The sequence below is a fragment of the Corvus moneduloides genome, chromosome 4, assembly GCF_009650955.1.
Source record: "Corvus moneduloides isolate bCorMon1 chromosome 4, bCorMon1.pri, whole genome shotgun sequence".
In the NCBI taxonomy this organism is placed as follows: Eukaryota; Metazoa; Chordata; class Aves; order Passeriformes; family Corvidae; genus Corvus; species Corvus moneduloides.
In genome coordinates this window covers 55,065,130-55,079,113 of record NC_045479.1, presented here as the reverse complement: position 1 = coordinate 55,079,113, position 13,984 = coordinate 55,065,130, and the positions used below count along the sequence as shown (strand labels likewise).

Below are 13,984 nucleotides of genomic sequence, written 5' to 3'. Positions count from 1 at the left end.
AATTCAGGCTGCTGAGCATAAGGACTCTCACATGCTGCTTAGCCAACCTTCACAGGCTTATACCTGCTCCAGGACAGCCCTGTGGTGGATCTGGTGCCATGGAAAGCTTATGGCTGGGCAAGGCCTGGAAGAGGTGGGATTAGAAGCAGACTCAGAAGCAAGCAGCTGTGGTCAGGGGGAGCAGCTGCATCTAGGAATGACACTACTCAAAGGGCAGATGCCAATAAAGCCATCAGGCACACTCCCCAAAAACAGCAACCAACTTGTTCTGATCTAGTACAGTGTCCCATCTTTCTTGGTGGCCTTTTCTCACCAGTTGTGGGAGAACAAAATGAAAGTATTTAAATCAGTGTACAGCACTAGATTAAAATGCCCAAAGTGAATTTTTCTTCCTTTTCTGTTAGACATTGGATGTTTTTTCCTTAGAACTGAAGGTCTGCATAGCTTATACCTTACTTGATTAGGTGTGTTTTGATCATTCACACATTAAATGCCTGCTCTGTGCTTTTACAGCAAGATGAAACAGGAAGTAAAACTCCCAACTGTCTCAACATGTCTGGACTTGATTTCCACATACTTGCAACTAATCCTAAACTAACCCAGGATGTGAAAGTAAAGTAAAAAAAGATCAGAAAACACACCTTCACATCTGTTCAAATGAAACTGTATTTAGACAACAAATGTGTGCACAGACTAAATGGGTGTTTAAGCCATATGGTCACTGAACTGTGACTTATCAGAAGCAGGAAAAGGATAGCGACAATTCCAAGACACAACCGGTTGCTACAATCAACTCTTGACACATCTTTTTGAAAACAAATGTTTTCTTGACCAGTAATATGTGTCAGCCTATTAATTTGGAGTATCACCAAATACCCCTTGTACTTTAACAGGTGGTGTAACACAGATTTTTCACGTCTTGTGGGTGACACTTAACTCTGTTCCAGCAGAAGAGGCCCACTGGAAGAAAGAAAGCAAAGGGCCAGAACAGCAGTGGCAAGCAGGGCTGTACATCGAGGAAGTAATGGGTAACTTCAGAGATGACGTCGTTTGGAGTGTGATATCCCTGCGATTTCAGTCTTCATTAGACGCACGGCGTGTTTGCACATGGACACCCCAAGCAGTCCCACCCCTAAGGGTTCTCTCTTTACACCCGTACACATTCCCAAACGGCTTCCAAGGACGGCCACGCGTGTGCCAGCACACCGCCGGCAGCCACAGCAGGCACGGACACCTGGGGAGCGCTGCTGGCTCCGCGCCCAGGGCTTGAAGGTCGGTGACAAGCCGGACCTCCTGAACCGAGCCGGGCTCGGGTGCGAGCGCTCGCCGCGGCCGCAGAGCTGCTTCACCGGTACAGGGAGAAGCAGCCTCAAAGACGTGGCTCAATTCCCTGCCAGAAGGGCCCCTGCCCCCCAGGGAAGCTGAAGGCACCTCCGCACGCTCCGTTCCGGGGCTCCCGCAGAAATCCCGATGGCCCCCGGCGACCCTTCCACCGACACAGGTCCGGGCGGCCGCTGTGGCCCGGCGCGGACACAGGGCCGCGCAGCCCCGGGCCGGAGCGAAGCGGCCGCCGGCGGGGGAGCCGCGCGGAGAGAGCGAAGGAGGAGGAGGAGGAGGAGGAGGAGGAGGAGGAGAGCCCGGCGGGGTCCGTGGGCTGGGAGCTGTAGTCCGCTGCCGCCCGCTGCCCCGCAACCAGGAGCACAGGAGGACTACAGCGCCCAGTGTGCCCCGCGGCGGCCCCGCCCCGCGCTGAGTCGTGCAGCACGTTGTCCGGCTAACGCGCCCCGCGCCCGCTCCGCCCGCAGTGGCCCGGCCAGCGGCGGCTCCGCCGCTCTCATCGCCCAGCACGGCAGGTCAGTGGGGACGGGGGGACGGCCGGGCTGCCGCGTCCCGCCGGGCCGGGGGGCGGCGGGGCCGTGCTGGGGCCGGCCCCGGTCGCGGTGGGCGCGTGCAAGGGGGAGCGGATGGAGGATGTCGCGGTTCTCCCCGTGCCCCTCGGGAGGGGAGGGGGCTGCGAGCGGCGCTGCCGTGTCCCCTCACTGCTCGCCCTTGGCACGCGCCCGGCCCTGCCCCTCCAGCTGTCGGCTCGGAGGTGCCGCTGGGCAGCGCCCGCTTGGGCAGGGATATGGCCAGGGCGCGGCGGCCCCGCTCGCTCCCGCTGCTGGAAGTGCTCCCCGGGCCTGGCGAGCGAGTTGCAGCTGGGGCTGGTCTGGCGCTGCCCCGCCGGTGACCCCACAGGCGGCGGGGCCGAGGGGCTTCTCCGGGAGGGGGGGCCTCCCGGCGGGCGGGCGAGCGAGCGAGCTCCGCCTCGCAGCGGGCGGGCTGAGGCGTTCGGGCTGAGGCGTTCGGCCCCGCTCGCGGGGCAAGAGGAGGCCGGAGGCCGCTTCCCGCCCGCGTCCCGCGAGGAGGCCCGCGCTGCCCTGCCCTGCCGGCCGGGGAACTGCCGCTGGGCAGGAACCTTGTGGGGAACGCGACTCCTGGGGCCGTTTGTAAGGTCCTGGGCCCGCGTGTCCTCAGCTCCTTCGTTACGGCTGTTCCCTGGTTTGCAGGTTCACGGACGTGGCACAGCGCTCCTGGTCCAGGTGTTTCGTGATAAGAGCGTGGGATTTGTTTGGTTCTGGCGGGGAGCTGCGGAAAAGCCGAAACTCACAGCTCTTCTTCTTTTTTTCTTTTTTAGGGTGTTTTTTTTGTTGTTGTTGTTTTTTTGGTTTTTTTTGGTCTCTTAGCAGTTTTAGAAAAGCAGTCTTAGAAAAAGCAGTGGCTTTTTCTGCTTTTTCTGAATTCACCTCTGAAAATAGTTCAGATTAACCCGGGTCTTGAGCATAACTCGTGTCACAGGTATAGCCTGGGCTTTTCTCTTGAGGAAAATACATGTACCGATGCAGGTGTCCATACAACAGAGGTGTTTATTTTTGCTAGCTTTCAGGAAGAGAGTATTTTTCTTTGGTAAAACTTTGCAGAAAGTTGCAGCTGATGGGTTGTAAAAGTGAGGGAACGGGATGGTCTTTTACAAGTTAGATGCTATTTTGCAAATGTAGTGGTGACAATAGTGTGTCTGGAACGACTTCACTTCTCCATTTTGTAGAGGCATGTATTTGTGCAACTACTGTTCACCTCATTAATGGAAGTACTCCTTCTTGGAAAGCTAACAGAGTAAAGCAAAAAAAAATTTAAAAACCCAAACCAAACAGATTCCAGGGGTTTCTCTACTGTATTTTAGTAGACCTTGCACAGCAGGGGGAAAACACATGTCCATTTAATTATCCTAAGCTAAATGAGTTTATTAATTGAAAAATCTGGGTTGTGGCTGTGGCACTGGTTTGTGCCCTGCTGTTGGTGGCAGTCAGTAGACTTGCAAGATTCAGTAACTTGAATTGACTATTGTATTGTAAATTTTAGTTGTAAGTTGCTTATTGTAAATTTCAGTCCTCACAGTGTCTGGCACACTGGCATCTTAACTGTAGACTTGGATATTGTGTAGTTTGGTGCTAGAAGAGTTAGATTGATTTTTCAGTGTATTCTTTCTTCCATATGGTAAATATAATGAAATGCTGCTGCTGCCGCCACAACTGCGAACGAACCACGTGGTATTGGCACCTATTTGTGGGCGAGTCATATGAGTGCTTTTTTAAAATAACACTTTTTAGAAAGCATCTTCTTTTTCCTTATTTGCTATTCAGGAAAAGTGAAGAAAGATATTTGGGGCAGTCTTTGAAAATGTAGAAATGAGAGCAGGCCAGAGATAAATGTGCTCCAGATTTAATGGGAGTGGTCTGTAACTGTGTCTGTCTGAAGTGATATCACAGCATGTGCTTTGCCAGCCAGTGCCAGTGGGAAAGAAGGATTCTGCAGCTCTCCTTGTTCTGTCAGGGGAAGTTCACTCTGGTTAGCAGCACTGGTTGTCTCTCATAGATTATTTAGTACAAAATCTGACCAATGTATTCTCTTGGTGATGTTATTAGATTAGAAACATATTTGCAAATACCTATGTGAATTGAATGTGAGGTCTGACCTTCAATTATTGAATGTTTTTTTAAAGGGCCATTCAAATTTCAGGTGCTATGAACATGTTAGTTAAGGCTGCAGTTTTGTATGTGAACTTGGAACTTTAGCAGTGAGTATTTTTCTCCCTTCCTAAAACAGGACTCAGGGGAACATAACTTTAATATTAACTGCAGTTTATAGATTTGTCGGAAAATGTGCATGCACTCAGTGACAAGTTCTCTTCCTTTACACTTCTTTTTCTAATAAGAAAAAAAAAAGTAGAGGAGTTGTTTTCTACTGCCTCCTTCCTTCCCCTGCCTGTAGTTGACTTGGTTTGCAGTTTTGATTGAAGTCACTGAGGGATGCAGGGACTTAGCATGTCCACATGCAAGAATTTAAGTGTCCTGATGACACTGCATATCAAGCTACAGGAAAGACTACACTGGAGCTCTGAGAGTGTCTTCCGGTGGGTAAGCCCTTCAGGCTGTCTGCAAAATAACCCTGTCTCTAGGGTCAGTGCAATGTCATGCTTCTATGTTGAGAGGTCTGTCTATCTCAGGAAGGGTGTGCCCGCTTTTGAGAGAGAGCAAGAGCCTGCACCACAGCCGAACACCACCATGACTGCTGCTAAAATTGAAGAAAGTCTCCAATCACCTGTGTACTGCACCTGGAGATCCTGATCTTGCCTTGCTAGGATGCATATCTTGTGTGTTGCACAACTGGGAGCCGTCCTTCAGCAAGACAGCCAGTTACAGCATAGCCTGTAAAGAAGGCCTGTGTGTGAGGAACCAGGATCAGGAGTTGCTGAGGAGTTTTCTCATTTCTTGGAAGGGCAGCAGATAGTCATGGAAATAGAGATTTTTTTTTTTTTTTTTTTTTCTTTATATATACTGAATTTGTCAGGTACAGAGTCCTTTCCAGGTTAAATGAGTAGTACAACAGCTGGATGGACTTGGAAACGGGACAGCTTTCCTGGTGAGTGTGTCGATAGTATTGAGCTGTTAGTGTTATCGTGGGGCTTCTGTGACTGCAGGCTGGAATTTGCTGTCCTGGAGCTTTGTCTCTGAGGTCTGTCGTGAAACCTGACCCTTTTCCCTCAGTTCCCTGCCACAGTAGAGCTCTGTGTCTTTACTTGTTGCCAGAAGATGAGCCGATGTCATATAATTTTTTCAGCTTTGTGTTTCACCTGATGATTTTGAAAGAGTAAATCAGCTTGTTCCCAGTGTTGTTTGGAGACTAGGATGAAAGGGACAGGCAGAAGAACTCTACTGATAAGTAATGTGCTTGACAGTTGGGCAAAATTATTTTGTCCTCCAAAATCCCTCCAAACCATCATAAGGGTTGTGTTTAAAAGTGTTCATAGCAAAAGTTGATGTGTCTGCTGGTACTTTTGCAATGCAGTTTCTGCACATCTCAAACAGCCATTGACGGCCGTTGACACCGCAGAACTTCTTCACCCATCTCCTTTGCTTGTTGCTTGTAGGTAATGAACAGAGCAAAAAACCTGCTTCTTGTAGAACTCCATAGAAACTACACGTGCAGCAGCTGTGCTGTTTTCCTTTTGTTCTGCTTGGGAGTGTGCTAGAGAGTTTTCCAAAATCAGAAGTATCACTTGGTTCATAGCTTTACATGGCCTGGAGGGAGGAGGTGTACTGATATCTTACCGCAGTCTGCTGGTTACAAGAAAGTCTAATGAAATGATTTTTGGTTCTAGATCTTCACTGAATTCACATAAGTCACATTGGAATACAATAGGAAAGTGGCTTGGATAGACGTGTAGGTTCTAAAAAACTGTCAGTTTCTGAGTGCCTGTCCAGACATGAGCCACATCACTGTGGTCTTTCTGCCCCATGTTTCTAAGTTTAGCTATGTCTCTGCAACCTCTTAAAAGAATAAGGATGTGGGCTAGTGTTTATTCTCAAATCTGCAATGCATTACCATCCTGATTCACCTCATACTTACTCATTTCATCAAGTAGACCTAGTCAGTGTAATAGCAATAACTTGTAAAACCACAAAGAATATGAGAATGCTTTCTTGTCTTTCACCAATAAGCATGTTTTCAGTGTCCCAGGCCACATATTCTTGTGTTTCAACACCTCCTTTCAAGCAAAATGAATGCAGTTGTCTTTGATTTTTATATTTTAGCTTCCGAGGCATGCACATGGATGTTGACTCCAGTGTGCAGGTACCTGAGTTTAGGCTGCATATGTCTGCACAGTTAATTTTGCAGGAACACCTCATTGATACTCAGAGGGTAAAAATATGTATTTTGAAATTTGTGAACTTCTGAGTCGTGAGAAACCAGAGCCATGCTCTACAACCATCTGTGATTACAGAACCAGTTGCTCAGTTAAGTTTCAAAGGTGTGGGTTTGTGTCAAAGAGATAACATGCAATATGTGGAATAGGTCACATTGGTGATAATTCTGAAATACATACCGATTTCTGAATTTGTGGCTGTTACGTTAATTGGCAGACAGGTTTCAACTGATGCATCCTTCTGAGTATGAGCAGTCTATCAACAGAGAAGACACCATTTGGAGCTGATGATTGTTTGTAAACATTTGTAAGATTTCTGTGTGAAAGTATGGAAAAAGTCTCATCAGTCTTAAATACTCTGTTCACATTCCAGAGTATGGTGCTGAGACCTAAGTGGGTATCTTATTTTGGATTTGCCTTCTTAATAGCTTAAATGTTAAGCGTGGAAGGTGCTTTGTTAGGTCAGCGAGTAAAAAGTGCAACAGTCTGTCAGTGGGAGAAAAGTTGGGTCTGTATCTTCTGAAGTACTGATATGCCTCTTCTGTTCACATAAAATAAGTGATCCTGTTAAAAGGGTGGCAGCATTCAAATGAGATGTGCTTCTGCAGTGCATAATATGACTGTAAAGTGTACAGGCTATACCAGCTAAATCAAATATCCATTGCTAGTGAAACTGCAGGTTTAGAGGGTGAAAGGAACACAGCACACATATTGCACGTAGATGCACGTAAATTTTTATTGCTGCATCTCATACCAAGCTGATGGAAGCTGTGTTCTGGCCAAGGATACTGGTGTTAGAGAGCTCACACATGAGTCTCTGACTTTCGTGTGTGCCTGTGGCTTATGTCCGGTTCAGGTCAGTTTTGGCTCAGTTGTAACATGACCTGTGTGAGGTGTGCTGTATTTTCACTGGAGGACTCCCACTTTATTGTTCAACAGCCTGCTCTCAAGTTCAGTCCTTAGCCTACCTCTTGTCTTTCCCACAGCCACTTTAGAGGAACAAGGATGAGTGGTGTTGCTGTGTTACTATGAGGAAGTTCTGTCCTGTGGGGTGTGTGGGGATCCTAGAAGGACCAATGATTAAAAACAAAGGAAAATTCAGATTGCAAAATTGAAATGCTTTGAAAGTTCCAGGAGCCTTCTAACTACTTGTTTAGCTACCAGAGGTCGGATTTATAGATTATTTAAGCATTCATATACCTCAGTTTCTTATTTGTAGAACAGGGAAGTACATACAATCATATCTCGGAGGCTATGGGATTAATACTTTGAGTACCAAAGTGTCTGTACCTTGTGCAGTGTTAGTGAATATTGTAACTATCAAAAGCATTAATAGATGTATTTACATTTGTTTGTTGAGGGGATCAAACACAGAAATTTTTTGCCTGTTCCTTTCAATAAAAGGTGGAACCAGTTGTAGTTTGGTGACTCCTTTCCTAGTTTCTTTACACACATCTATTCTGATGTGTGTGCAGTGCATAGAAAATAAAGAGCAATTATAAGACTACAGGCAACTTTTATTTCCCTCTTGCAGTGTCAACATGTTGAGGAAAGAAAGTGCTGCTTCTGAATTTCTGTATAGCTCAGAAGGAGGAAAACATTCAATAAAAATCTTGTTGGAAAGTAGCTGACTAGGTTGTTTTATAGGTAGGACCATGAGAGGTTTTTAGAGAGCTTTTTTATTGATTCAGTTGAATCACTCTCTGAAGAAAGCAAATTTAGACAAGACAGCAAAGGAACAAGTTCAGCCCTACTGTAGGAGGATACCATAGTGAATTGTCTGTCCACCCCTGTGTGGCGTTCGTTTGAATTTTCTCACTGAAATACCTCATTGAAATTAAACAGGAAAGGGCATTTTGTTATTTAACTTGCCTTGCTAGGAGCCCTGATTTGTGAGAGAGTGTACCTCTTGTGTTCTTGAGACTGCAGGGTAGGAGAGTTTCAGATGCCTAAAAATGAAGCTAGAACTGAAACACTTTGGTCAACTGAGACTATCAAGTACGAAAAATGAGTTCATGAGAAGATTTCACACAAAGAGGAAGCACTGCTGAAGCTGGTTTAATTTAGGAAAGCTCGAGGGCTGATGTGAAATAGCATGGCAGGGAGGTCTTTCTAACTCTGCTTTGCCAGCCTCTGTGCAGGATAAGCATTGCTAGATGTTGAACTTTCCTGTGTGTTCCTTTCTGAACGTGCAGTTTTGGGGGAAAGAGAATAATGCCAATGTGCATGGAAAAAATACAGCCCCTCTTTGGCAGTGCTTTTCTCAGTAGCAATGGCTGTCCTCTGCGTACTGTCAGAATAAGACGACCTTGAGAGGAAATAGGTGCCTATCAGTAGGGATGAGTAATGGCTAAATTCTACATTTACAGTTTATTCAGTGGTCTCAAAAATTTGTTTGGTTGCCTAGGTGTCTTAAGAGTTGAAAAAAGGGCTTCATTTGTTCACACATGGATATATAAGCAACAATTTTTAATGGTCCAGTGAATGGCAGGACCCCTCGGACTAACAAAGATGCAATAGGCACAAGAATCCCACTTGCCTGGGAAAAAGGTGTTTGAAGTGGAGATTCAATCATCAAGCAGCCCTTTCAAGAAAATTTCAGAGGCAAAGCCTCATCTTGCTGGATTATAAGGAGCAAGACCAGACTTCTCTTTATTTCTTTTAGCTCCAGGAATTTTCTTGGTAGTACTCACAGCAGGAGAATGAATCCCTTAATGAACGATTAAGACAGTCTCCTCGCAGATAAGAGAACAGAAATACTTCCTAATATCTGATCTTTATGAGTGCGTACAAGCTGCATCTCCCAGTTCATCTGAAAGAAGTGCACTGTCATGTCAGGTTTTCAGTATGCGATATATCTCGCAAGGGGCTCTTACAGGCCTTTGAAGTAGCTGGAGGAGGGGAATTTGATTGGCTTCACATGTTCATGCCAAATCTCATGGTAAGTAGAACTTGGGGTTATGAGATATTGTGGTATACATATTATGGAACGCTGTAAATAATTCTCTGAACAGGTTTTTTTGCCTGTGGCTTTTCAACTTGGGATTGAATTTCCTTCTGTTCCCTGACTGCCTCTTTTTCACATGCACCTCCTGTAATCTTCAGTGATCTTTTTTTCCTGGAGGAGCAGTGCTGTGCGTTGCACCTGTAAAATGACTGTGAGACTCTTCTCTGCTTACCATAAGTGTTTAAAATTTACCTGTGGGTGAACAAGCACAGACAAATAAGATGCCTTGTTACCTTGTGTCATTTCTTTAGGAAAGTAAACTTAAAAAAAAAAAGAAAAGGAAAAAAAAAGTCCAAAACACAGGTTGAAAAATAAAACTACTAGTAATTTGGAAATGCATGGATGTAAGTTGTTCAGATGGTTGCCAGGATTTGATCTGAATAGGCCCCCTTTCTATTGGACATGGGGGAAGGAAGTGCATACAGATTTGTGTGCTTCAGCTGATGATCTGTGTAACAGCAAGGTACATTCAGTCTTCTCTCAGAGGCTTCAAGATTGTATTTCAAATATCATAGCACACAAATACCTTCTGTGAATAAAGAAACGTATAAGGGTAGTGCCTTTCACATGGATGAGCTAGGTCAGCCTGGGGTCCAAGGTATTTGACTAATTCCCAAAATATATGGACTTTTGCCAGTCCTGCTGAGGAGAATGCTGCTAGCTGAGTAGCCAGCCTTGCCTGTAATCTGGTGAATCCAGAAACAGGTCTTCTGCATGGAAAATTTCACCTCCAGTGTAACTTAAGCAGATCTAAGCACCTGAAAACAAGATCATAGAATTCCTGGGTTGGAAGGGATCTTAAAGATCAGCTGGTTCCAACCTTCCTGCAGTGGACAGGAACACCTGTCATTAGACCAGGTTGCTCCAAGTTCCATCCAGCCTGGCCTTGAACTCTTGCAGGGATAGGGCATCCACAGCTGCTTTGGGCAACCTATTCCAATGCCTCACTATGCTCAGAAGTAAAGAATTTTTTCCTGATATCAAATCTAAATCTACTCTCTTTCAATTTGAAGTCATTCCCCCTTGTTCTGTTACTACAGCTCTTGTAAAATGTCCCTTTCTATGTTTTTTGTTGGCTTCCTTCAGGTACTGGAAGGCTGCAATTAGGTCACCCCAAAGCTTTCTCTTTTCCAGGCTGAACAACCCCAATTCTCTCAGCCTTTCCTTGCAGGAGAGGTGCTCTAGCCATCTAACCATTGTGGTGGCCTCCTCTGGATTTGCTCCAACAGGTTGATGTCCGTCCTGTATTGGGGACCCCAGAGCTGGATGCAGCACTGCAGATGGGGTTTCACCAGAGCAGAGCAGAGGGACAGAATCCCCTCCCACGCCCTGCTGGCTACGCTGCAGGATACAAATGTATCCTGGTCATAGCCCAGGATACATTTGGCTTTCTGTGCTGCAAGTGCACATTGCCGGGTCATGTCCGGCCTCTCATCCACCAGCACCCCCAAGTCCTTCTTGGCAGGGCTGTTCTCAATCCCTTCATCCTCCAGCCTGTATTGATAATGGGGGGTTGCCCTGACCCAAGTGTAGCATCTTGCACTTATTAAACCTCATGAGATTCCCATAGGCCCACTTGTCCTAGAAGAAAAGTGGCAGACTTGCCTGTTGTGGCTGCCCATTCTCTCATCTGGCCATGGAAGTATTGTTCATGGATTCCCTGCAGAGGCTGCAGCTGGAAACCACAGTGAAACAGTGAGCTGGAAACAAACAGCTTGTTTTCTCCAAAGGTACAGGTCAGTTAAAAAACGGTGCTAGTTAGCATGAGTAAACTTCAAAGAAGATCTCTTCCCCCCACCCCCACCAGTATCAGGCATATAATTTAGTTAGTGGTGAGAATGGGATGAGGTTTTCTAAAATGTCGCTTGGTGGGGAAAAAACACCACATAGTGCTTCTGTGTAGGAGTCTATTCTTTAAACAGCACTTGTAGTTCATTATTTTGAAAAGCACTCTGTAGATAAGAGACATGTTTTCAAATGCCAGCAGGCCTTAATCAAGCTTAGAGCTTTAGGTTGTGTTTAGGGCCAGCTGATTCACTGGCAGAAAAACACTGTGGTATTTTGCACATAGACCAATTGAGAACCAAGCCCAGAGCTGAGCATCAGTACAGTCTGAGTGATGTTGTAGTTGGACTAGTATTTCCTCAGAGGGCAGTTGGTTTCAACATCTCCGTTTCATGCTGTTCCTCAAGTTTTGCTGGTGCAGTTCTTCCTGCAGCTGTTTGGTCATCTGAACTAAAAATGCCTTGGTAGAGTGTGAAGGGAAAAAAGTGGTGTTTTTTTTTAAACTGAGCCTGCTTTCCAGTCTGGTTTACTGCCTAAGTCAACAAGTAGTTAAGCCAGTCTATCAGAGACAGGACAGGATAAAAAGAGGCGCTGGGTTTACTTAAGCCCACAAAACTGACAGACTGTCTGCATTGAGGTGCCTGTGCGCTGGTGTGTCCTGTTCAGGTTGCAGGTCTCAAGGCAGGGGTTTCCTTCTGCTGTGCTCCTTTAGATCTGTCCACACCACTCACACATTGTGGGCGTACTGAAGCAGAAGAGCAGTTCAGCTTCACCTGTTGTTTCAGCTTACTCTGACATCCAAGGTTCCTTGACTTGACTCCTTGGAAGGCAGGAAGGCGTGGCCGTGGTTTTAAAATGATACTGTACCTTGTAGCAAAACCACTGAAGTGCTTATGTTGCCTGTGCAGACTTCTTTGGTGTTTTTGAATAGTTTGTTTTGCTGAACGTCTTGGACTGTGTTTAGTGTGTATTTGTTTTAATGAGGTATTTGCCTCACAGCTCAGGAGCTGTGTCTGTAGCTGTTGCCTGCTCAAGCTGTGGGGCTCTGTTGGGTTTCATGGGGATTTTGCTCCAGACACCATGCAGAAGCCAGGATCTTGGCCACTGTGCTTTTTTCTTGCCCAGCCTGCAGCTGTGATCTCCAGTTTGCTGGCTGACCATGAGCAGTGGACAGTGAAAAGGCACAAATTCCTGAAATCCCTCTGCTGTGTGGAGGGAGATGTGCCGGTGGACAGAATTACACTCACATGCTTCATACTGCCCAGGCAAATGCTCTTTAAAAGAAACTTACTTTAAGCAAAGCTAGAAAGTAAAATGGCTTTTTAGAAACCAGGATGCAGAGCACTAATCCTACTGCAGGAGACTGTTGTATTTGGGCAAGGGGGAGGCTTGCCATCACATTTGTGTGCTGACGTATGCAATCACCCAGATGCCAGCCAGCTTTTCTCCTCAGCCTCACCTAACTGTAGGGCAGGAGCCAAACTTGTCTGTCCACTCCCCCGAGCAGGAGTGCAAATGTATTCTATGACTAAGTTGTTCAGGATTGCTCTCTCTTTATTTAATAAAATAAAACACTGTTCACATGTACTGTGAAGTAGCTCAAATGGAGGTAGCCCAAATTGTTGTAATAAAGAAGCAGCACTTTCTTTGAGTGCTTCAATTTTGGTTGGATGGCACTGAGAATAAGCAGAACGAGCAGTAGTCCTGCATTCAGTGTCTTGGGTAACTGCCTCAGAGTACCACTCAAGTCCAGTCATAGCACTCTGCCAGCTTCAGGGAGAACTTTGGACTTTTAAGATTCCTTCTTTCATCCATATTGTTAAATAAACTAAGATATGGAAACCATTCACTAAGGGTTTTAAAACCGAATTTCATGGGGTTTTCATACAGATACTGGCTGACTGATCTAACCCTGGCGTATTTGTAAATATATGTGATCACATGATGCAGATAAAACAACATGTATGACTATAGTTGAATATTAAGATTGTGGCTGCTCTCCTATTCTTTGCAGCAGTGAAATAGAAATAGACATGATTCCTAAAATTTGCCTAAAAACTGTCTGGATGTAGTTTATATGGACAAGACAGAACTACTGATCAAGTTGAGCAAAATTTTTGCTGTTGCAGAAACTATACTCTGGCTTTAGAGCCACCTCAAGAACCATACTGAAACAGGCTAGTTTTACCCTGCTGCTGGGGGTGTTGCTGTTGGTTTGTTGTGGTTAACAGCAGTAGAGTTGAAGAGATGACATTTGTGCCTCTTCAGCTTGCTGCTTTTATTACTTCAACCTTTATTAGAGACTGTAGAGACGCATCTGCTTTTCTTTTCCCCCTGACAGTTCTTGAGCCAGTATTCTGGGTTATGCCATTAATTTTTAATTCTCTCCATTTCTTTCTACTTCTTTCAGTTCTTGTGTGGTTGGTGAAAATAAGCCTACACTACAGGAATGCAAGAGGAGCAACAGCCTGAGGTAGGGCTTGGAGATGAACTTTGTATCTCAGTACAATTGCAGGGAAGGTCAAGGCTGAATCAGCCAGGTTCTTCCAACTCATTCGTGGGGAAATTCTGCAAAGTCTTAGGGTTGAGAATGCCAGCATGAGACCCTTTTTAAAACGGGGACAGAGAGCTGAGTGCTATTTTTTTCCACACATTTAGGTTCTTTTCAGGTTCCCTGTCCCTCCAGCTGCAAAAGTTAAAATGGGTCTTTTGTATTATTCTACATGCAAGTGAGGAATTGCATAAAATAGCCTAACCTATGACATCAAACTTTTAGGGGAAAAAGATTTTGTGAGAATTACAGAAATTGGTTATGTACAAATAATCACATTGTACATGGCTTAAGTTCCTTGCCAAATTCAACTGAGATGCTTGTTCTATCCTTTCTGTTCCTTTTCTTCTCCTTTCATATCTGTGTATCTCAAAAGCTTTTTCTGGTATAACAAGTG

The 13,984-nt window shown here is 45.5% G+C and overlaps 1 protein-coding gene across 3 annotated transcripts in view; it reads left to right on the top strand.

Annotated features, from left to right (window-relative positions):
• Positions 1 to 1,743: 1,743 nt before the first annotated feature.
• The window catches only part of TRABD (TraB domain containing), a 35,626-nt gene continuing 23,385 nt past the window's right edge, over positions 1,744 to 13,984 (top strand). The window contains exons 1-2 of one of the 3 annotated variants that reach the window (XM_032106204.1): positions 1,744 to 1,853; positions 13,447 to 13,509. In XM_032106204.1, the coding sequence (XP_031962095.1) occupies positions 13,486 to 13,509 (24 nt within the window). In that variant the 5' untranslated portion in view covers positions 1,744 to 1,853; positions 13,447 to 13,485. Of the gene's footprint in view, positions 1,854 to 2,431; positions 2,583 to 4,936; positions 4,960 to 13,446; positions 13,510 to 13,984 lie in introns of those variants that run through there. The other 2 variants (XM_032106205.1, XM_032106206.1) reach the window with 2 other exon arrangements.